The sequence below is a fragment of the Artemia sp. Qi Xiang Cuo genome, chromosome 3 (assembly GCF_049724085.1).
Source record: "Artemia sp. Qi Xiang Cuo chromosome 3, ASM4972408v1, whole genome shotgun sequence".
Classification (NCBI taxonomy): Eukaryota; Metazoa; Arthropoda; class Branchiopoda; order Anostraca; family Artemiidae; genus Artemia; species Artemia sp. Qi Xiang Cuo.
Window position 1 is genome coordinate 33,071,386 of NC_142796.1, and position 25,128 is coordinate 33,096,513.

Genomic DNA, 25,128 nt, shown 5'->3' on the forward strand with positions numbered 1-25,128 from the left:
ACTTTTTGAAGATCCAAGGTAAATCATGCCTCCACCTTTCCCTGAAAAAACGTCTATATTGACAATATAAAAATTGCATAACTTACACCCCTTTCCTCAGGGGCTGTAGGGGGGGGGGGGTATGTAAACTTTGGAAGCATTGTTATTTGACCTTTGGACTATTCCGAACAAAATCTCAAAGCTCGGTTTGGATAACGTTGGGGGAAAAAGGGGGCATGGGAGGCAGATTAGTTGCTCTCCGATCACTTTTTGACTCTCAAAAAGAACACTAGAACTTTCAATTTCCAATCAAACAAGCCCCCTAAAAAGTTCATATGACCACTCCTTTTAAGGGGAAAAAAATTATAGGAATTAATTTAATTAGGGCTCTTTATTACAGGCAACGCTAGAGCATTACCTCTGATAAGCTTATAATCACATAATGCAATGAATTTTTCACGCGTTTTTCACTTTGTCAGGAGACTATCGAAGACGATGTTCTAAATAACCGTGCAAATAGGTAAGCTTCTTTACTTTATTCCACAAGTTGACTCCAATCAATTTCGGGGATAACACGTGGATTACTTCCAACTTTTCCTCTTTTCTCCCAATCATTACTGGTTACAAACTTTTATCATTAATTCATATAACTGGAGATAAATTGTATGCATCTACCTTCAAAAGGATAGTTTTTTCTCTTAGAAAAAAACTAACTTTCTTGTCACAATTTGCTATAAAGTGTGAAGTTTAATTCTATTGCAATGATTAATTTTGGGGATGCAAAGGGTATGGAACTGAAAAATGTCTTCCAAAAATGGAGGTGAAGAAAATGGGAGGGGTTCTAAATTGAAATAAGTTCCATTGTTGCAGCAGCTCTGTATATTCCCCTTCCTTATTTATATTAACAACTCCAAGTCAGCATTAGAATAAACAATGAACAAAAATTAGGTCCTTAACGTTGATATCGCTAGAACAGCATAAGTTTAATACAGCAAAATTTTATACAACATAAAAAAAAACAAAGGAGAAAAAAAAATATCGAATGTAACAAGACAATTTTACTGTCTTTCAGCATTTTACTATGTTTGTTCACCAAACTGTATACCCTTTCGCTTTTTGAAATACGTGATCTCTTCCATTTATGTTCATAACACCATCTTTTAAATGAAACGTCCATCGATTTTTGACATGAATGATCTGAAACCAAAATAAGTCCATAATTACTATCTTAATGCACCTTCCTTACTTCTAACACAAGAATACATGAATGAGAGGGCTCAAGGGGATACCCCCCCCCCCCAAAAAAAAACAAACCAGTACTTATTAAAAATTGAATGGGAATCCTGTGGTTTATAATACCAGGTAAAAGATAGTTGTCTGTAGCACACACAAAAAAAGATATTGGAAGGAATTATTTAAGCAGAGAAGAATTTTGTTATCCCTTGGTTATGTAATTTGATATTTCTAAAGGAAGGCCTATGTTTTTAGAATTTTATAAATCTAAATTTTAATAATAAATTGCAAATGACTTTCGAAGTCATAGTAGAAACGTAACATAATAATTTTGAATATGCACAGACAAACAAACAAAAAACAAAAGTTACAAAATGAATACAATTTAACCAAGTAAATTCGTTAATCAATGAAACAATAAGCCTCACTATGTTTTCAATTTGAATGGCACATTTATTTTCTGTACCCCTCAATATCTTGAATATTTTACAATTCCTCAATATTCAAAGTCTTCGCAATTATTAAAAGAATCTTCAATATTCTGACCCTCTTCCCAACACACAAAACAAAAAACAGAGCCAGTGTTAACCTAAGTATTTTTTTCATTGTGAGGAGAGATAAAATATTATTATTTTTTTTATATCAGCACGCGTCATATGGACTAAATTTCACATTCAGGCCCTAAAATCAGTCAAAAGAGCCAAAGCATCGGGTTGTTGCCAAAAAGTCTTTCTATCATCGTTATTATATTTTTACGAGTCAAGCAAAATATTCGGGCGAGGATCAAACCCTGTACCCACGCCCCCCCCCCCTTTGATACGGCCTTACACCACATTAATGTTATTATGGTAAAGAATCTACTTGCAGTTTTATTGAAAAAAAAAAAAAAAAATACAAGAAAAATGTACTAATCGATAGAATCTTCTTGTGTACCTTCTTGCCATAGAAAAAAAAAGAAGTGAAAAACATGGGAGATACTATTCGTCCCTAAGTCTAAGCCATTGCTGAGTTTTTCCTCTTCACAAAAAAAAAAAAAAAAAAAAAAAAAAAAAAAAAAAAAAATTACCACATTTGCTGCAAAGCGTGAAGTTTAATACTAAAGTTTGCAGTGATCAATTTTGGGGAGCAAATTGTAGGGAACTAACAATGCTCTCCAGAAAATGGAGGGGAGAAATTGGGAAGGGGTTCTAAATTAAAAAAAAAGGCTCCATTATCGCAGCAGCTCTGTATTTTTCCTCTTCCTCATTTGCGTTAACAGCTCAATGTCAGAATTAGAAAAAACGATGTATAAAAATTAGGCTCTTGACTAGTGTTAGGCGATATTTGATATCGATATATCCATATATCGGACCAAATATCGAAACCGATAATTTTTAGGGGTCTCTAATCCCCTATATTCTCCGCAGAGAATCCACTACATCAGAATTCTGCAAATTTTCAGCATACATCTTCGAGATTCTTTGCAGGTTTGAATTCTTTCACCTATAATTGATTGTATTTATCCTTATCTTACATCTTACCCTGGCATCTTTTTCGCAAGAATTCGCTTCCGGCTTTCGAGTCAGATACGTGTAAATTATTACCAACTGAGAATGAAAAGTTCAAAACAAATGATGTTATAATGAAAAGTTCGGATTCTGAATGTTGTCAAAGCTGAACTAGCCGATCAGACTGGGTGAATTTTCTCAGTCTGAAAAATTCTGTCAAGGAAAAGGAGCTATCAGTTCAGATAAATTAAAATAAGTAAATATATATATATATATATATATATATATATATATATATATATATATATATATATATATATATATATATATATATATATATATACTGCTGATGCTATTAAGGCTCACTTTATGAAAATTGCCACTGAGTGGAGGATCAAGGAAAAGGTTGTTGCTGTAGTAACTGATAATGGAGCAAATGTAGTTCGGGCCGTAAAGGATGCTGCATCCCAAGTAGGTACAGGAGGGATACATGTTTGGCAATGTTTGCATCAAAAAACTCAAACCTGATGTGACCACTAGATGGAATTTGCTTCTCACTATGTTGCGTAGTCTACAAGATTTGAAAGAGTCGGTAACAAGCTCGCTTGCGCTTCTCGGTAAAGTGGACCTCATACTCACTGATAGTGAGTGGGGTATTATTTCAAACGTGATTGTGGTGCTTACACCGTTTGAAGAGGCAACTATTGAGCTCTCATCTAAAAGCTATCCTCCATCTCGAAAGTCCTGACTTTGACTAAAATTTTGAGACGCCACCTTGTTCGGGTAGATTTTGGTGGATTCTCAGATGTGGATTATGAGCTTCGGAAGGTTTTGCTGAATAAAATGCATTGTAGGTTATCAGCCTTGGTCAAGTCACACCCGTCGCAATTGCCACTTATCTTGATCCGCCTTTCAAGAATATGTATATTTCATCAGACGATCTTCTGGAAATTGAGAACAAAATTGCAAACCAGATAGATTTGGCCTTGCTCGCTGTTGAATCTCGATCAGAAGATACAAGTACCATCGCAGTCTCTGCGATACAGTCATGTCAGAATCATGCTGGTTTGTTGGGTTCACGCGATGAAGTCCTTAAAGTTAATGCAGGACATGTTTCGACAGCAGCCGAATATATTATGGCTCTGCCAAGTTTCAATAGGGAGCCAATAGTTTCAATAGAAACTTGTCCACTCAAGTGGTGAAAGTCTTGTGCTATGGGGTCCCAGAAACACCTGTACGAAGTTGCAATGAAATTCATGTCTGTGCCCACTACCAGTGTCCCTTCAGAAAGAGTGTTTTCCAAGGCGGAACCGGCTCTCAGGGAAAAACCTAGACATGCTGATGTTTTTGAATAGCCAGTATTTATTTTTCTCTTTTCCTGAGCCCGAATAATTCTAAATCTGGTTTTTTATTATATTCATTTATGTAATCTAAGTTTATTTTTATTGTTTGGTTTTACATTATTTGAATTTTGAAAAAAAATTCATACAAAATATCTTTTATTTAACATTTGCGTTACTGAACTTCGGCAAATCTATGAGAAAGCAAAAAACTGATCCGAAATATCGATATCGATATATCGAATACCGAAAGTAAAAATATCGATATATCGATTAATCAAAATGTACCACAACACTACTCTTGACGCTGAAATCGCTAAAACCAAAGTAAACTTTATACACCATAAAAAAAGGAGAAAAAGTCTCAAATGTGGCAAGAAACATTCACTATCTTTCAGTATTTTATTGTATTTATTCACCACTCTATATCCCCATTTGCTTTTAGAAATACGTAATCTCTTCCATTGATGTTCATAACACCATCTTTTAAATGGAACTTCCATCGATTTCTGGTTCGTGTGATCTGAAAACCAAAACAAGTCCATAATTGTTATCTATTAATTCACCTTCCTTACTTCCAGCACAAAAGTACATGTAAGAGAGGGCCATGGGCGCCCATAAGGGGGGAGGGCAAGAGGGGTGCCAGACCCCCCTCCCTTCCGGCTGAATGACGGTGTCATATGTTTGTATTAATTTAAAAACTTTCCACAGAATAAGTTTTCAAAGAAAAGTAAAGAGCTCTATTAAGCCAAAAATGGGCAGAAATAAAGTCAAATAATCTTCCAAGCGTAGAACTACCACAAATAACTATCAACAACTAAATGAAACTCAAAACGAACAGAAATTATAATAAATTGCCGAGTCAAACTCAAAATGAGCAAAAAATTAACATTACTAGGGCTGACAACCTCCATGCCCTCTGAAGACCAGAACATAACTCAGGCTTTACTATAAAAAAATGATCATGGATTGTCAGTTTATTATACGTACACTGATATTTATTCCTTAAAATAAAAAATGGGTAAAAAACAGTGAGTAAAAAAAGTTTTTTTTTACTTACTTAATCAAAACAGTGAAAACATTTAAACATATTTTGTTTTCAGTAAAGCACAAATTAAGTTCTGGTCTTGAGAAGGCATGGGAGTTATCAGCCCTACTAATGTTAATTTTTGCTCGTTTCGAGTTTGACTCGGCGATTTATTCTAATTTCTGTTCATTTTTAGTTTAATTTATTTATTGATAGTGATTTGTGGTAGTTTTTACGCTTGGATGATTACTTGACTTCATTTCTGCCCATTTTTTTCTTAATGGAGCTCTTTACTTTTCTTTGATAAGCTTGTTTTGTGGAAAGTTTTTTTTTATGTGAATTTCTGTTCGGTTTTTATTGACAAAGTCATTTTCATGAAAAAAAATATTTTATATCTTTTTCGTTTTTTTTCTATAAGAATCTTTAGTTTGGCATAATTGTGGGGGTTTGACATGCCCAATATCCCTAAAGAAATAGTTGCTGGACCGTTCTACTATGCTGAACAAAATAGTTGTCTCAAAGTTTTTACTATATGTGTTTGGGAAATAAATCGGCTTGAGAGATGGGCTGATTGGCCTCCGATCTTTTTTTACTCTTAGAAAGGACCCCAGAACTTTTAATTTTGAATCGAATTAGCTTCTTTAAAGGTTTCAATGATATTTCTAGCTACAACAGAGTGGCGCTGCCTATGATATTGCTTTTTGAAAACCTGCATGTATACAGTTTTTGTCGTTTAATTGGAATGTCCCCTAAAAACTTTCTAGAAGTTTCACCTTAACACTCTTAGCGTCATTAGTTACAGTAACTGTAGTTGTAGTAATAAAAGTATAGACATAGTGCCTTCTGGCTAGTTCAAAATCCCCCACAAATTACTTTTTAAGATCTAACTTAATAATATAAGTTGTTCTTGAGATATTGCTTTGTCACCTTTTTGAAAGTTTACATGCTCATAGTTTGTTTTGATTTAGTTCAACGTCCGCCTAAATATTTCTTATATTTGATTAATTAAGACATGTTTACATTCTCTTTGGACTCTTGGCTACAAAATGGCTGTCTCACAATTTAGATTGAATGTGTTTGGGGAAAACCAGATATCAGGGAGAGGGGGGGGCTATTTTCTCTCCATCACGCTTATCTCTTAAAATGGAACTAGAACTGTGCATTTCCAATCAAACAAGCCTCCTCTTAAGATCACAAGACCCCCTCTTCATAAAAACCTTATATGCCCCCGGGGCATAACTTACAACTTTATCCCCATTCTTTGGGGGTTGTGTCAACCCCAAAGGCCGTGTTATGAGATCTTTAGACTATTTTTGAGTAAATGGCCATTTTAAAATTTCTATCGGATGCATTGGGGGAAAATATGACATGGGGGTGGGGGGGGGGATAGCTGTCCTCGGATAAATTTGACTCTTAAAAATGGCTCTTCAACTTCTGATTTCCAATCCAATAATCCCCCTCCGAAGTTTACACGACAACCGTTTCCATAAAAATCTTAAATGCCCTCGGAGCATACCTTACAACCCTTGCCCTGAGGACTGTGAGGGGGTTCTCATCCTCAAAGACACAATTTCTGGACTTTAAAACTACGTCAAAATAAATAACTATCTCGACATTTTGACTGGAAGTGTTTAGGGAAATGATGGGCGTGGGGGAGGGGGTGGTTGCCCTCCAATCACACTTTTGACTATTAAAGAAGGCACTAGCCCTTTCAATTACCAACCGACTGAGCCCTTTTCAAAGTTTCTATGACAACAAAAGGCCATATTAAAATTTCTATCTGATACGTTTCGGGAAAATACGACGTGTGTGTGTGTGGGGGGGGGGGCTATTTGCCTTCTGATCACTTTGACTCTTAAAAAGAGAACTATAACTTCTGATTCAAATCCTATAAAAACCATATATGCCCCCAGGGCGTAACTTACAACCCTTGACCTGAAGGCTATATGGGGGGGGGGGGAGTTATCCTCAAAGACATAATTTCTGGACCTTTCAACTAGACTGAACAAAATGGCAAAATGAACATTTCGTTCGATAAGAAGTGCCCTGGTCTAAAAAAAATATTTTGTGCCCACATCGCTCTTTACTTTGGCGGCGCTATCGCGCTGCCTATGATATTTTGTCTTGACACTTCAATTATACAGCACTGGAAGTGCCGGTTAGACCAGTTAAGCCCCCCCCCGTAAATGTGTTTGAGGAAATGATTTGTGTACGGGGGGGGGGGGGCTGGATGACCTTCAATCACTTTTGACTGTTAAAAAGGCCAGCAAAACTTCTGATTACCAATCAAATGAGTCCCCTCTGAGGTTTATATGACCACCCTTTCTTTGAAAAACTTTATATCCCCACAGGGCATAACTTACAACCCTTGCTCTGAGGGTTGTGGGGGGGGGGGAGGGGCTGTCATTCTCAAAGTCATAATTTCCGGACCTTTAAACTAGATTGAACAAAATGGCTATCTCAAAATTTGATTGGATGTGTTTGGGGAAGTGATTGACAGGGGGAGGGGAGCTGGTTGCCCTCCATGAGCTCTTTTGAAGTTCCTATGACATTTCATTCTATAAGAAGTGCTCTGGTCGAAAAAAAAAATATTTTGTGCCCACGTCGCTCTTTACTTTGGCAGTGCTATCGCGCTGCCTATGATATTTTGTCTTGAGATTTCAATTATACAGCACTGGAAGTGCCGATTAGACCAGGTAAGCCCCCATAAAATTCAGCCTATGGGCGCCCATGGAGAGGGCTCAAGGAGCTAACATCCTCCCCCCCACCAAACAGTAATTATTATAAACTGAATTAAAAGCCTGTATTTTATAATCCCAGGTAAAAGATAGTGTGTCTGCAACAAAAAAAAAACATTGGAAGGAATTATTTAAGCAGAGAAATAATTTTGCAATCCTTCGGTTATGTAATTTGATATTTCCCAAGGAAGGCGTATGTCTAGAGTTTTTGAAATATAAACTTTAATAATTAATTACAAATGACCTTCAAAGTCATAGCAGAAACGCAACATAACAATTTTGAACATGCACTGACAAACAAGAAAACAATAGTTACAACATGAATACAATTTAACCCAGTAAATTTGTTAATCAATGAAAAAATAAGCCTCACTAGGTTTTCAATTTGAATACTTCAATTTAACCTAAGGTTTTCAATTCAACCAAGTAAATTCATTAATTCCTCAGTATTTAAATCTTTGTAATTATTAAAAGCATGTTTAATATTCTAACCCTCGGTATGAGATTCAACACAGTATTTAGAATGGCAGAGGTAAATCGAGTCATACTTAGGTATGAGCTTTTTTGAACAAAGATGTCATTTAAACTTGGAGAGAATGAAACATTATTCGCTGATCTTCTAAAGCAGCATGTGGCAGTCGAAAGAAGGGAATAGAATAACGATTCTTATTAGTATTTTTATTTTATGATTTTAGTAAACAAATTTAAAACTTCTATAGATTACATTCAAGGGATGCATTTATTCAAAAGAAGTATGAAGTAACTCGAAAAAGTGAAATGACATTTGGGTGTGGGAGCTTTTGTGACTTCCTTACAGCTTCTCCAGATTTTACACAAAATGTTTTATTTATATAAACTATAATTCATCAAATATAAGATGATGGTAATAAATTATGAGCGTTTTGTCGTTCCTTTGCTTTCCAAACTAAAATTCGGCTGTTTTATTAAACAACGAGTCTGAAATTGAGGTTCGTCTTTTTAAAACACAAGTTGAAATTTCAAACAGTTCGTTGCAATGACCTGTAAGTAAGGAGCGACTCGGCTCAATAGTAACCGAATCTCTGAGAAACAGAATTTTTACATCAATAGATACATCAAAATAATTGGCTTTTTATGGTAATTCAAAATATACAAGATTCGTTAAGTTTAGTGTTACCCATCAAGAGGTACGAGCAGGAGAAAAATTGCCTAATTTTCGGAAAAAAAACGAGAACACCACGTAAAGTCGTCCTACAGTCGTCTCCTTTTCCCTCAAAGTCGTCCGGCCAAAATTTTTAAATAGTATTTAGTAAAGCATAGCTGAAATATCCAATAACTATGTATTTGGGGGTAACATGACCCCCCCCCCCACCCCCGAGCCCCAGGGGGGAGCACTTTAAGTTATGAAATTAGCCCATTGTTTATATATAGTATTCGGTATTGGGAAATATACATTCATTTTTCAGAAGGGGGATTTTCTGCTGGGAGAGGGTTTCCATGGGGAGAAAGTTTCTGGGATGAAGTTTCCAGGGGAAATTTTACCCTGGGGTGATAGGACAGAATCCCTATACAAAATTCTTTTTATTTGTCTCACTTTTTCTTTTCCAACTCAATTTTGCATGTGGAAATGTTCTGGGGAATTGTCCAGGCGAAATTTTCAGCGGGTTTAGAATTGTCTGGGGGATTTTTTAGTGGAGGGGGGTCCGCGGGATGAGTTCTCCATGTGAGAATTTTCTGCAGGAAAATTTCTCCATGGGATAATTTTCTACGGAAGCAACTTTCCACTGGAGGGGGAGATTTCCAGGAAAAATTTTCCATAGAAGGGGTAATTCTGGAGTGAATTGAAAACGATTCGAAATTAAAGTTTTTCTTCAAATGAAAGTGTGCTAAGGAGAATTTTTTAGGCGTAATCGTCCGCAAGAAATTTTAGTGGGAGGGAATTTTCAGCGAGGATAGAATTGTCCAGAATGAATTTTACAAGGGTTTTGTTTTATGGGAGAGGAACCCCTCTTCAATACCTTGCTCTTTACGCTAAAGTTTGATTGTCTTTCACAATTTTTTTTAAAATAAGAAGCTTAAAAGTGCTAAAAATAAACTTTAGTGTGAAGAGCAAGGTATTGAGGAGCGGGGCAACCCTCTCCTATACGGAATAATTTCTGTTCGTTTTCTGTTTTGATGTTGCTCTTTACTTTCAGCTGAAAAATCTTTTCTTTTTTTCTTTTTAATAAGCATACAACGGAGCGATGTAAAAGTAAAAAGCGATATGGGCACAATTTTTTTTATCGAGGCATTTCGTATAGAAGTTGCCGTAGGAACTTCGGAAGGAGCTAATTCGATTAGAAATTAAAAGTTTTAGTGGCCTTTTCAAGAGTCAAAAGGGATTGGAGGGCAACCAGGTACCATTCGCTCTTTTTATATGCTCCTCACCCACCTATGCATTGTTATACATTTTATTACAGCCACTTTGTTAAAAATTGTCACAAAGCATAATATATATGTCTTCAGTGAAGACAGGGTCCCCCACAGTATCTGGGGCTAAGACTTAGATTCCACAATTCGTCCAATGTTTACATATAGGGTATATTACAGGAAAAGCGAGGAAATATTTATAATGGGTGACTTTTTTTTAATTTATTGCAGAAAAAAACAAGATGATGAAGTGAATGTGTTAATACCCTTAGAAAAAAGTATACAGGCCACAGTAGACGAAATTTAAATCTCCAGCTTGCCGTGACTTTCCACTAAGACGAGTGAGTGTTGTGTCTCAAAATAGTTCTAAAACAGTCCTTATAACGTAGTTTCAAGCGAATTTTTCAAGTAACCAAAAGGTTTAAGTGAAATTAGCACCCCCCCCCCCTCCCAAGACCTTTTTTCTGTGAAGATATCTGAAAAAAAATATTGGGATAGCCACTTTATTTAACATAGTTGAGAGGTCCAATAACTATACCTTTGGGGATGACAAGACCCCCCATAAACCCCCGGGAAAGGGTTGTAGGTTATGCAACTTGCCCATTGTCCACGTATAATAAATATTATTGGGAAGTATACGGAAGATTTCTTTGGGACGATCTATTTTGATGGGGAGAGGATTTTTCAAGGAGAGAAGTTAACACGGATGTGTTTCCAGTGGATAAAGTTTTTTCAGCTGAAATTAAGGAGCAACATTAAAACTTTTAACGATCAGAAATTATTCTGTATGTGAGGGAGCCCACTCCTTCCTCAAGCTTCACTTTTTACCCTAAAGTTTTGACTTTTTGCCTTAATTCTTTAGGTTCGAACACAAAAGCCGTAGAATTTTAATGAGAACTATTTGAAAAGAACCTTAAGACTTTAGCTCAAAGATTAAGAGTTGAGGGAGGGGTATCCTTCCTCAAATACGCAATAGTCTCTGCTCATTTTAAGTTTTAATGTTGGTCTTTAGTTTCACCTGAAAAACTTATTGCTTTTTTTTTTATTTAATTTCAATAAATAATAAATATTAAAACGCGTTAGGATAAACTTTTGTTCTAAAAGTAGGTAGTATTTAAATAATACAAAATTAATTCAGCACTAGAATTCAGGACAACAAAGAACGCATAAATTTAAATCGGAAATAGAATATTTTTTACGAATTCCAAGGAATAATAAAGCACCAAGTACTGTTCCTGCTGGTAAGTCATAAAAAAATAATAGAAAATTAGAGCAACCAACAAAAACAGCTAGAAAGTTTGTATTTGACACATTGGCAACAATTTTTTACGAGAAAATATTCGGTGCAAATTTCTTTTTGAAGTTTACCAATAAACACTCTTAGCTCAGCCAGAACGAAAGCTTTCTGAAATTTTATTATTATTAATGGTTGAAGGGAGGGCGAACTTCCAGAATTTATGTATATCAGGAAATGCGTGCCCAGCGTTCTAGATGTGTGGTGAAGGCTGTGCCAAGCGTGGAGGAACTATGAGGTACACGCAACGTTCTGAGATTTACACCAGTTGGGGGAAAGGGTGTGAGCCCTCCTGTTCATTAGAGACAAATGGAGTTCAAACATCCAATAAACATTGAAAATACTTGAGTTCAGTATGACGGCACTAGACCCTTAAGGTCCAAACTAGCGATATTGATCCGGCGGAACCCAGCACGCCAACCACTTAGCTAGGACGGCTTACTACCTGAGTTGGAAATATACTTTCATTAGGCCTACTTAAAATAAAATAGCTTGGAAATTACTGCATTCTTTTTTCGGGAATTTTGATTGCAGTTTCACAAATTATGCAAATTTTCGAAGAGCCAGTAGCTTTTAATCAGCAGTTTTAAAATAACTAATTAAAAATGTTCCATTTTATTAGCTGGCATTAAAACAACTACGACATAGTTCTCTGGTTTGCTGAACTGGATTGTGTAATTTCTGTCTAAATGACACGCCCCCCTAAATGACTTCGTGGGATGTCCCCCTTCCTTTTTCTTCAAAAACGAGAGATTTTCTCAGGCTTGTAGCTTTTGGTGGGTATCTTTAAACTCGGTAAGTTTTATATGTTTACGATTGGTATAAAAAGCTATTTGTATGAGTATAGACATCGCAATTCAAAATTCATTTTAGAGTCTTGGTTAGTTTTAGTACGAGTCACTATTTAGTTAAAATTCATTATGACGAACCGTTTAATATTTAAAAAATAAAGAAATAAATTTAATGTCTAATATTACAAAGAGAACGTTTTTTTCCAATAAAAGGGGAGCCATCACCCTGCTGCATTATATTCAGGCTTAGTTCAAATGAAGGTAGATTAAAAATCAGTCTCTAGTCTCCACCCAGTACCTCATTTATATTTATTTGAAGGCTCACGGGAGTCTGACAATTTTTGTGATAAAAATGCGCTTTTTCAGGCACATCCTCCCCCATACCTAGAGAATGCCTATCAGGCCTCCTACATATTAGCTAATGCGCATTAATACATTACTTTGCATAATTTCTATCAAATATCAAGTGATTCAAGTTAGTTAATGAAGCTTTATAAATCAAATGTCCATATTAATCTGTTTTATATTGACTACACGATTTCTTGGGAACAATTACTGCCTCTGAACATAGTAGGCTCATATATGAGTTTTCGATAATTTTGAATCAATAATATAAATCTCATCATCACCCTGCATCAGGCACACTCTGATGCAGTTGTCCTCAGTTTGCCCTCACTTTTTAGTTGTCCTCTTTGTAGCAAATTGAAGTTTTGTTCCATGAAATGGTAGAAAACACCTCTGCTGTGACGCACTCTGCGCCTTCTGAAAAAGTGCTATAGAGCGGTTAATTTCTGTTTGGATGAGCCTTCTTTGGTTTTCTAGGGCTATTGGCTGGGTACATTCACGTAAAGCAAAAAAAGCAAATAAACAACCCTTGATGATTTTCTTCTCGAAAAAAGAACAAAAGTCCACATTTTTGTAATTAGGTAATTGATAAACTCTCCCTGATATCCTAAGTTTGATGGTGTAATTTTCATCAAGATGATTAAGTCCATTTGGGGATTTTTTTTTCCTTTTCCTAAAATCGGATTAATTGTCTCAAGTTTGTATTTTTTGATGGGTAAGTTTAAACTTGAAGAATTTTACGAATTTAGAAATATCTGAAAAATTATGTTTTTTATGTATGTATGTTAAAAAAAATATCCTTTTTAAGACCTTCATGCTATTAGCTAGATTCGCTTCTTGCATAAAGTTTTAAAGTTAAAAGACCTAACAGTTCTAAAGCTAAAGAGCCTAAGAACTACACGATTATAATTACTTGTCCAATTTCATGCTTCTCTGAGTATTATATAAAAACAACAACAATTTTTGCACCTGAAAGTAAGGAGCAATATTAAAACTTAAAATGAACAGAAATGATTACGTGCGGGGGGGGGGGGAGGGTATGTAGGAAGGGGGTTGCCCCTCCACAACACATCACTCTTTACGCTTAAGTTTGAATTTTGTCCCAGTTCTTTAAGAGCGACTCTTGAAAAACAAGGGAACAATATGGAACAATATGAAGCTTTTTTAAAAGTACTCAAAAACTTTAGCGTGAAGAGGGATGTGTTTAGGAAGGAGCAACCTCCGTCGTATAAGTAATAATTTCTGTTCTTTTTAAGTTTTAATGTTACTCCTTACTTTCGGTTGAAAAACTTGTTTTTTATATTTAATTTCAGATATTTTTTTTTTTTAATAATACCAGGAAATCTGGCTCCACTTCCACGGAAAAATATCTTCTCTCCATGGAAATATCCTCTAGACAATTCAATCCCGGTGAAAATTTACCCCGGGAAATTACAGTTAACATCTCCACGCGTAAAATTTAGTTGGTAAAGAGAAAGCAAGACATATAAAAATAATTTCGTATAGGAATCATGGCAAATTCTCCCAGTGCAAAATTTCCTCACTTAAGTTCACCCCCGGAAACTTCTCTCACCATGGAAAATTCTCCCAGCAGAAAACTCACCCCCCCCCCCATCCAAAAATATATACATGCTTTCCAATAACAAATGGTATACGTAAACAATCGGCAAATTTTTAACTTTACGACCTTTCCCCAGGGGCTTTGGGGGTGATGTTATCTCTAAAAGTATAGTAATTGGGCCTTTCAACTATCCTGAACCAAATGGCTATCTCAAAATTTTGATCGGAGGAAGGGGGTCTAGTTGCCCTCCAATCTTTTTGGTCACTTAAAAAGGGCAGTAAAACTTTTAATTTCTGTTGGAATGAGCTCTCTCCCAATATTCTAGGACATCTTGGTCTATACTATAACCCCTGAAAAAAAAAAAAAAAAACATCCGTGATCTTTCTTCTGGCAAAAAAAAATATATATAAATTCCACATTTTTGCAGATAGGAGTTTGAAACCACTGCAGAAGGATTCTCTGATACGCTGAATCTGATGGTATGATTTTCATTAAGATTCTTTGCCTTTTAGGGGGTGTTTCCTCCCTTTTTCGAAAATCAAGGCTCGTAGCCTTCAATGGGTACCACTAAACTTTATGATAGTTATATATTTGGAATCAGCATAATAAACCGATTCTTTTGATAAATCTATCGGTAACAAAATCCATTTTTAGAGCTTCGGTTATTATTGAGCCGCGTCGCTCCTTACTTCTTATTCCTGATAATAAATTGTTATATCTTATACGTCTGTTTCAATCGGATCTGATATATAAATGCTATTGATGTTAAATCTATAAGAGTGCGTTTCAACACCCACAGAATCTTCCACGGACATGACTTAAAAAATTATCAGATATTACGTAAAAAAATAAGTTTTTTAAACTGAAAGCATGGAGTAGGATTGAAACTAAAAATAACCAGAGATTATTATATAAAGGGGGCTGCCCCCCTCCTCCAACCCACGCTCAAGTTTTTAGTGGCTAACGCAAACTTTTAATCGGATGGATTGGAAATAAGAGGGTGCGAGAGGAGGTTGGTTGCCTTACAATCACTTTTTTTTCTTCCAAAGAGTACTATAAGCTTTAATTTCCAATCAAATGAGCCCTTCCGAAGTTTCTACAACTCTTTCATACGAAGCGCCTTAGTGAAACTAAAAATACATACAGTCCACTTAGCCCATTTTTAGGCAGTGCTACTGCTAACAGTCATAGAAAGATCATTATAAAGAGAAACGCTAGCAACGATATTGTTTAAGGAATAAAAGATGCCGTAATTTCATACCTGCACATTATGAGATAAGTATTAAAAATTTCAGCCCAAGCAGCACATCAGAAACTAGCAAGTGGCATTATCTGTATACGAGAAAAGTGTACTATTCCATTAAACATTCTTTTGTACCTTCTTGAAAAAAGAAAAAAGAAAAAAAGCGAGGTGAAAAACATGGGATATACTATTCTTCCCTGAGTCTAAGCTATTGTGTACTTTTTCATCTTCACTAAAAAAAAAATCTTGTCACATTTGCTATGAAGCGTGAAGTCTAATTCTAAAGTATGCAGTGATTGATTTTGTGGAGCAAATGGTAGGGAATTGAAAAATACCCTCCATATAATGGAGAGGAGAAAATGGGAGGGGGTTAAATTGAAAAAGGTTCCATTATCACAGCAGCTCTGTATTTTTCCTCTTCCTCATTTGCGTTAAGAGCTCAATGTCAGAATTAGAATAAACAATGTATAAAAATTAGGCTCTTGACTAGTGTTGGGCGACATTTGATATCAATATTGATATATCCATATATCGGACCAAATATCGATATCGAATATCGAAGCGTATTATCGAAACCGATATTTATTATATAAAAATATTCGGCCGAGGATCAAACCCTGTACCTACTCCCCCCCCCTTTGATACGGCCTTACACCACAGTAATGGTATTATGGTAAAGAATCTACTTACAGTTTTATTGCAAAAAAAAAAAAAATACAAGAAAAATGTACTAATCGATAGAGGCTTCTTTTGTACCTTCTTGCCATAAAAAAAGACGAAGTGAAAAACATATGAGATAGTATTCTTCCCTAAGTCTAAGCCATTGCTTAGTTTTTCCTCTTCACTAAAAAAAAAAAAAAAAAAAAAAAAAAAAAAAAAAAAAAAAAAAAAAAATCTTGTCACATTTGCTATAAAGCGTGAAGTTTAATTCTAAAGTGTTTGCAGTGATTAATTTTGGGGAGCAAATGGTAAGCATTTTAAGCAATTGAAAAATGTCCTCAAGAAAATGGAGGAGAGAAATTGAGAAGGGGTTCTAAATTAAAAAAAAGGCTCCATTATCGCAGCAGCTCTGTATTTTTCCTCTTCCTCATTTGCGTTAACAGCTCAATGTCAGAATTAGAATAAACAATGTATAAAAATTATTCTCTTGACGCTGAAATCGCTAAAACCAAAGTAAACTTTATACAGCATAAAAAAAACAAAGGAGAAAAAAAAATCAAATGTGACAAGAAACATTCACTATCTTTCAGCATTTTATTGCATTTGTTCACCACTCTGTATCCCCATTTGCTTTTTGAAATACGTAATCTCTGCCATTGATGTTCATTACACCATCTTTTAAATGGAACTTCCATCGATTTCTGGTTCGTGTGATCTGAAACCAAAACAAGTCCATAATTGTTATCTATTAATTCACCTTCCTTACTTCCAGCACAAGAGCACATGAATGAAAGAGCTCAAGGGGCTACCCCCTCCCCCACCCAACAGTACTTATTATAAACTGAATGAAAAGCCTGTATTTTATAATACCAGGTAAAAGATAGTGTGTCTGCAACACACAAAAAAAACATATTGGAAGGAATTATTTAAGCAGAGAAAGAATTTTGTTATCCTTTGGTTGTGTAATTTGAAATTTCCCAAGGAAGGCATATATCTTTGGAGTTTTATAAATCTAAATTTTAATAATTAATCGCAAATAACCTTCAGAATCATAGCAAAAACGTAACATAGCAATTTTGAACATGCACCGACAGACAAGAAAAACAATAGTTACAATATAATAACAATTTAACCCTTTAAATTCGTTAATCAATGAAACAACAAGCCTTATTAGGTTTTCAATTTGACTGTTTCAACTTAACCTAAGGTTTTCAATTTAACCTAGTAAATTCGTTAATCAATGAAACAACAAGCCTTACTATGTCTTCAATATTTAAATCTTTGTAATTATTAAAAGTATGTTTAATATTAAACACGTTTAATATTCTAACCCTCTTCCCAAGACACAAGACAAAAACAGAGACAGTGTTAACCTGAGCAATTTTTCCTTGTGAGGAGATAGATAAAATTCTGTTGTTTTTTATATCAGCACGTGCTATATGGACTAAATTTCAAGTTCAAACCCGAAAATCGGTAAAGAGCCAAAGCATCGGGTTGTTGCCAAAATGTCTTGCTTCAGAGCAGCATTAAAGGATTATGAATCGAATAATTCTAATTATCAATAAAGTCATTAATTTCATTTCTGATAATTTAAGTATTTTGCCAGGACAACAATGAATTGGTTTCAAGGGCAAGAACATTGCTAGGTATACTAAGTTCAAATCCTTTCCTCCCTCGAAATGTAAGAACTGTATAAACATATTTCAATTTTGATTACATAAGTTAATGAGTCATTGACCCACTATCAGGTGTGAAAAAAATGAACCAAATCCTGGAAATTGAGAGTTTGCAGTCTCTGTGCAATCGCTTTATGAAGCAATTTAGCAAGGGAAACAAACATAGATAGCATGTTTAACTCAAAAGCGGTAAAAATGCGTTACAAAACGAGAGCGTCGTCATTTCAAGATGAAAGAAATAATTTTATTAAGGTAATTATCGGTCAAATAAAAAAAAATACAGTTTTGAAAAGCACGTTTAAACGTATGATAGTTTGATCTTACCTTATCAAACTGGCAGACAACAACATTGTCTGTTTCAAACATTTGTGATACATCATCGTCGCTAACATCATCTTCTGAATTTAAAGGTTCCTGCAAAGGGAGAAAAGAACAAGAATTAAAACAGAACTAATATCCAATACTTAAAGAATTCTCGGATAAATTATTATCCAATATTAATTGAAAATGAGATTTAGAAACCGATAAAGGTGGGATAAGCATTTGGCCCCCTCCATTCCCTAGATCTCTTTGCCTCCTCTTCTAGGTTTTGAAAAAGATCTAGATCTCTGAGAAGTTCGAAAAACAGCTAAATTGCCCTCTCCCCTAGATTTAAAAAAATATATTTTCAACACTCTAAATTTTCGTGAATTCGCGCTACTGCTTCCAAGTTCCATAGGATACTATTAAATTGTTCATTTGGGCAAGAACCATTTAAACCAGGTGAGATTTAAAACTTGTTTATAGTGAAGCGAAATGCTGAAACCTTTTTATACTTCAATTTGATTACGAAGTCCGTCTAGAGTTGTCTAGTGCTTGCCATTTGTATTTACTGTGCAAACATCTGGATTAAATCGACAAAAACACTACTTCAAAGCGCTGGCAACGCTGTTAATGGAAGCTGTGTTCGTGAAAAAATATAAAAATAATTCCGTTATATGGAAATTATGGTATAAAGAAGGGAGAGTTTGTGTGTGAAATTTGCAGTTTTTTTATTTGTTTTTGTCCGTTTTTAGTATATAAGTGGTAGGTGACTTGAATTTGATGAGTCACCTGTGACCTGGCTGGAAGTGTCACTATGCAGAGTTGCCGGCTTATATCTTGGCCGGAGAACTTACGCGTCTGAAAAATTTTAGCGCGCAGGGTTGCCGGCTGAAACAGTTCGGCCTGAGAACTTGCGCGTCAAAAAAGAAAGGATAAATAAGTTGTGGGTTAGAAAGTTTTTGTTAGTGTGAGTGTAGAATAAAGTGTTTTTTTTTATAGTATTGATTTGTTTGGTGTGTTTTTGTGATTTTTCATAATGTAGAAAAAGTTTCGATAGTGTTTATTAGAAGTGTATTAAAAAATAAAAATATGTCTGGAAGTACGGTTGTGTTCGATTTTAGAATGATGGAAGAATCAGTTTTTAATGAAGTAAGATCGACATTCATCGGTTCTTCAAGGAACTGGGCCTAAACGCTGGACTAGTAAGAGCGATCGACTCCGACGATTTCAAGAGATTCGGACAGGCGGGTCACTATGAAATCGGTAACACTGGCAGACGACCTTGTATCAAAATGCAAAACAAACGAACCCAAGATGCGATTCAAAAACGGTGTATATCCCGTAAACGGAGACAGAACTGGGCGACGCCTGACCGTTGTCCAGTTGCGAAAAATTCCAGGAGAAGCTACCAGCGAAGACATAAAGAAAGAATTACAGGTTTAAGGAACAGTCTTGAATATTAGAAGAAAAGTATACAGCCGTGACGAGTTTATACAAGTTTACACTGGTCGAGCTACAGCACTAATGTATGTTGAAACACCAATGCCCCCGTCTATCAACATCTTCAATGTGGATGAAAAAATTAATAAATTTTACCCAGAGCAGCCCAAGGCATGCAACATATGCCATAATGAAACCCATGAAGCAAAAGATCGCCCCAGAAACTGAAAAAAAAACCACGAAGAAAAACAGTGTTCTAAGCCCAAACCCGCTGGGCGGACAGTCACTCAATCCATGGGGAACGCCTAGGCCTGTCGCCAATGAGCAATCACGCTCAAGTAGTGCCATGGAAGGAATAAAATCAATTGACACCATCAATGACCATAGAGCTTATTCTAAAGAGCTCAGAAGAGAATGTACAGAAGAGCTTGGAGAAAAAAAAAAAAAAAAAAAACACTAAACAGCCCTGAAGAGAAAAATTAGAAGAATAAAAAAAGAGGAACCCCAAAAGAGAACCATGAGACCATCTACCGTTCAAAAACCCGCTGAAGGGGCTCAGAAACAAGGAGGAAAGATACCAACAGCAAAATGGACCCTCAGTGAAGCATCAATAAGGAGCAGCAACGGAAACAACCAATCAAAGGAAAGAAAAACAAAAGGAACGGAAAACGAGACCAAATTAAACAAAGGAAAAGGAAAGAAATAAGAAGAAGTAAAAAAAAAAACATAACAAAAACAAATTAGGGTCAAAAAATGAATTTAACAATCGGAACCCTAAATTTAAACTCCCTAAAGCAAAAAAAAAAAAAAACAAAAAAAAACCGCAGGAAGTGTTTACAAAGTATTTGAAAGTCTCATATTTTGATATATTAGCAGTCCAAGAGGTCAATACATCAAGCATTTCAGGAATAAAAGAAAGTGGTTATTCGTTTCTCTCAACAAGTGGATGTTTCGATAGAGGATTTTTCTTAAAGAAGGATATTCTAGTGAACCTGGAGAACTTCAAATTTGAAGAAGATGGAACCATATGTAGCCTCCAGGTTGAAAGCGTCACGCTCGTAGACGTACACTTGCCTTTGGGAAGTAACAACGTTAAAGCCAGAGCTGATTTTATTCAGAACATCACACCTAGATACGTTCCGGTAACAGGTTATAAAATATTGATGGGCGATTTCAACTGCGTAGCCAGAGAAAAGGATATACCAACGAGAAAGGGAGCGAATCTTAAAAAGGAAGTGAGTGAAGATCTAAAAAACTAGGTTAAAGTATATGATTCAGGAGATATATGGATAGTAAAGAAAAAGAATGAAAAAGAAAAATCACCCGAATAGGAAGCCGAGGAGCAAGCAGAATTGGCAGGATTTACATATCAAAGGAGATGGAAAAGACTGTAAACTCTATTCAGCATGAGCATGTTTTTTCTCTGACCATTATGCTGTCCGAGTACAGATAGGTGATGTAAATATGAAAACAAGATTTGCCAGGGCTCTGTACTGGAACCTACATTCCGATCCTCTTAAGGATAAAGGAAACGAAGAAATAATTCGAGGAAAAATCAGACAAATACTTACTGGAAGAAAACAGAAAGAAAGCCACCTCACAACATGGGTCAACTTTAAACAGGGAATCAAAAATTTTCAAAAAGACCTACAGAAAGACAGGGAAAGAGCCTTTAGCCCACGAACATTTTTTACGAAAAATCCTAAGCCAAATGAAAGATGAAATAGACCAGAAGACAGGAAATCCGTTTTCGAATACCATGATGAACAAAAAAAGTTTGAAAACTGGACAATAAAAAATCGTTTTAACGACCTGCATGAAGGCGAGCAAATAAGCCGGGCGACCATTTTGAAAGCCAAAAGGAATCGAGAGGGAAGCAGAATAAAGAAAAATCAAAACAAGTGACGGAAGGATAATAACAAATCATGAAGAAATAAAAAAGACGGTTTATGGCTTTTTTTCCGAGATGTATAAAAGGAAAGAAGGAGGAGAGGCAAACGCTTTTGATGATTTCGATGTAAAGAAAAAGTTTTTAGTGATGAAAATTAAATGTTGACTCAGCCAATAACTGAACAAGAGCTTAAGAAAGCGTTGAGTTCTACTAAAACAGGGAAGGTCCCAGGAGGAGACGGTTTAAGTCATGGTTTTACAAAGTTTTTTTTTTTTTTTTTAGTGAAATTTCGGAAATTCTGTTAACAGCAATGAACGAAATGATTCGTGAAGGAGTGACACCGGAACAGACTCTGGCGATTATTAAATTAGTGCTTAAAAAAGGAAGATAAACAAAGTATTGAGAACTGGAGGCCCATCTCTCTACTCCCCTCTGATACCCGATTATGTTCAAAACACCTAATGAATAGGCTCAAAAAACTAATAGGAGAGATCCTGGGTAAGACCCAACACGGGGCATAAAGGGTCGGAAAGTCCAGCATATTCTTGCTATTTAAAGGGACTTGCTCCTTGAAAGAGAAGAGTTATCAGAAAGTGATCTCAAATGGGTGTTAAATATGTGTTGATGTTATCATAGCTTTCGATTCAGTTGTCCCTGATTTGCTGTGAAAATTGATGACGGATAAGTATTCTTTTTGTAGTGAATTTGTGGAATTTTACAAGAATCTATACCGTCATGCAACAGCGAAAGTGGTAGTTAACGGCAGCCTCACCGAACAATTTCCCCTCGAAATATCTCTTCGACAAGGCGACCCAAGCTCTTCGTTTTTATTCGAGATATATCTAGACCTGCTACTAAAATACATAGAAGCTACAATAACGGGTATCAGAGTACTGCCAACTGTAGTTCTCAAGTCAGAAGCTTTTAAAGATGATGTCAATTTCCTCGCCGATGGGCTAAGCGACGTTAAAACAGTAATGCTAGGCCTAAAACGGTATGAGAAAAACTTTGCCGTAAGGATTCATAAATAAAAGAGTAAGATCCTCCCTTTAGCTGAAAACCCAAAGGCGTCCTGGACAAGGGACTTGGAAAAAGAGACTTGGCTAGAAGTCAGTCCATCAGCGACGATACTTGGAATTGAATTATCAGTCAGAGGGAACTGCAAACAAAATGCATGGGGCAAGAAACTGCTCGAGAATCAGCATCTTCTATAAGGCGACGATAGACAGAAATCTTACCTTGTTTCAGAGATCAACTTTCGTCAACATGAATTGCGTATCATGAATACTCTATCTGGCCCCAGTAATACCCCTCCCGGAGCCTATAGCAAACAAAATAGGAACTTATATGTGGCCATTCATATGGGGCGGTAAGCTAGAAAAACTGAGTAAGAAGATACTCTTTCTCCCAAAGAAATAAGGAGGTCTTGGTGTTATGGATTTTCGAAAAATGTGCCAAAATATGCTTACCCGGATGACACTCAAATTTTTAAATGGATCCCAAGTTCACTTTGAAATGACAAAGAATTGGTTGCTTCCCATACTAAATGAGCCTACCGCAACTAATTGGGAGACAAATGTCCCAGCTTTCATAAAAGATTCAGTCCAGATATTGAAGCAACTGCAACAGAAAAGGCTTCTCATGGCAGATAGCAAAGAAATGGAGATTACCAGACTCTTAACTCCCGAAGGGGAAAATGGTGGGTACCACGTAAATGAAAAAGAACCGTTTGTAAATTTTGAAAGAGCGTTCAGGAATCTGCATTCATTCCCTATGGAGCCAAAAGTAAGGGAGCTTATGTTTCAAGCGATACATATTATCATACCGAAATAGAATGTCACCTTTCTTGAGAAACGAAGATGAAAAGTACTCCTTTTGTTTGGAAGTAGTGGATGATGGTTTAGACCACGAGTTCCTTAAGTGCAAAACAAAATAAAAGAATTTTTCAGTTTGTTTTTAATTTGAGCGAAAGGTACAAAATTAAAGTTCAGGGTGATGAAGAAAAGAGGAATCTGGTAAAATTTGAAAAAAAGTAGTGAGTTTGGAATATTTTAAGTCAAATTGAAAGGAAATTTGTATTATTAAATTCAAGTGAAGAGTAGAGAAAATATTTTTGTGATTTTGAATTGTAAATGTAAATATGTGTAAAAAGAAAAAGAAAAAACCATACATATATATATATATATATATATATATATATATATATATATATATATATATATATATATATATATATATATATATATATATATATATAATATATATATATATATATATATATATATATATATATATATATATACATTTCTTTTGTGTGCTCAGAAGCTGCTGATCAGAAATAATAAAGAAACTCAAATAATTTTTGTAAATAGACTAATTTTTGGAATCCAGAGTGAATTATTAAGGCTGATTTTTGGTGTGTAATAGACCAGGGATAAACATGTGAGTATGAATATGGGCAGAGAATAGGGGGTTTAAACTTTAGGTAAGGTTTTTTTGGAGGGGAAATTTATCGGCAAATTATATCGGTATCGTATTGGTACGCTACCTATATATCGGTATCGGACCCCAAAAAACCATATCGATCAGGCCCTAGTTAAAATATAACGTCATCATTCAATAACTTACATCCTCTTCAACCTCTTCGTTTTCTTGATCGATTTCATCATCATTAAGGTCTGGGTCATCGTCAGCATCTTCAGTATCATCAATATCATCATCGTCATCTTCATCTGACGAATCATTCGTACCGTCCATTTGAGATACAATTGGTACAACAGGCCTTGGATGACCTCCTAAAAGATGTTAGATTACCCATTTTGCCATTATATTTTATATAATATACTTTGGAGCACCAGCCACATCAACTGCCCAATGCCTCACTGGTCCTTTTTTCAGTTTGATTACAAATTTTTATACATCTGTTGAACTTTCTGCTTGAAAGAATCAATAGATGTCTTTAGGCAAGAATAATTTCCTCAGGTGAACAGTTCCAGGTAAACAGTCTCAGGTAAAAACAGTTCCGTACACAGTCCCTTCTTTATTTTTACTACAGAATAAGGTATTAGAAAACACAGAAAAAATAAAGAAGTAGAAGACACACAATTTGTGGAAATACATTTAACATGGACAAATTACACTAGGAAACGAAAAACAACGAGATACTTCTATTACTTTTAGTGTTGCAACATATATTACAAGGAAAAATAATTAAGAGATTTTGCCTGCCCATAGCCTTGATTTGTATCCAGTTAAGAAAAAAAATGTTGAATTGAACAAAAATGGTGACATTCACTAAGACGGTAAAATATGTATATAGAATCATTAGTAAATATACTAATTCATACATTTGAAAATGCTAGAAACTATACAATAGTAATAAAATAATAAAAATATAAAATGAACAATCGAAGCATTTGCAGGGATTAAAACCTGAAAAATCATTTACATTTTGCACTAAGTTATAAGAACTTGTGAAACATGTTTAGTGAACTCTTAATCTATCTTGAAATTTTTGAGTGTTTAAATTTAACAACTTAGACAATTTATCTAACCATAGAAAATAGTTTCACAAAAATAGAATTCAGTTTCTCCCTTTACTAAAGATAAATGTATAATAGCCATACGGCATATACATCATTCATAAACTCTGCCTGTATGTGGACAATAGTTCCTTAGATTTAGATACTAGCCTGCAGTTCAAAAACTCCTTGCATTTAGCTATAAGAGACG

The 25,128-nt window shown here is 35.3% G+C and overlaps 1 protein-coding gene across 2 annotated transcripts in view; it reads right to left on the reverse strand.

Annotated features, from left to right (window-relative positions):
• Positions 1 to 943: 943 nt before the first annotated feature.
• TfIIA-L (transcription factor IIA L) overlaps positions 944 to 25,128 on the reverse strand; it is a 54,942-nt gene continuing 30,757 nt past the window's right edge. Inside the window, exons 5-7 of one of the 2 annotated variants that reach the window (XM_089086888.1) lie at positions 24,025 to 24,191; positions 18,087 to 18,176; positions 944 to 1,176 (exon numbers count right to left, since the gene is read on the reverse strand). In XM_089086888.1, the coding sequence (XP_088943014.1) occupies positions 1,069 to 1,176; positions 18,087 to 18,176; positions 24,025 to 24,191 (365 nt within the window). In that variant the 3' untranslated portion in view covers positions 944 to 1,068. Of the gene's footprint in view, positions 1,177 to 16,337; positions 16,802 to 18,086; positions 18,177 to 24,024; positions 24,192 to 25,128 lie in introns of those variants that run through there. The other variant, XM_089086887.1, reaches the window with a different exon arrangement.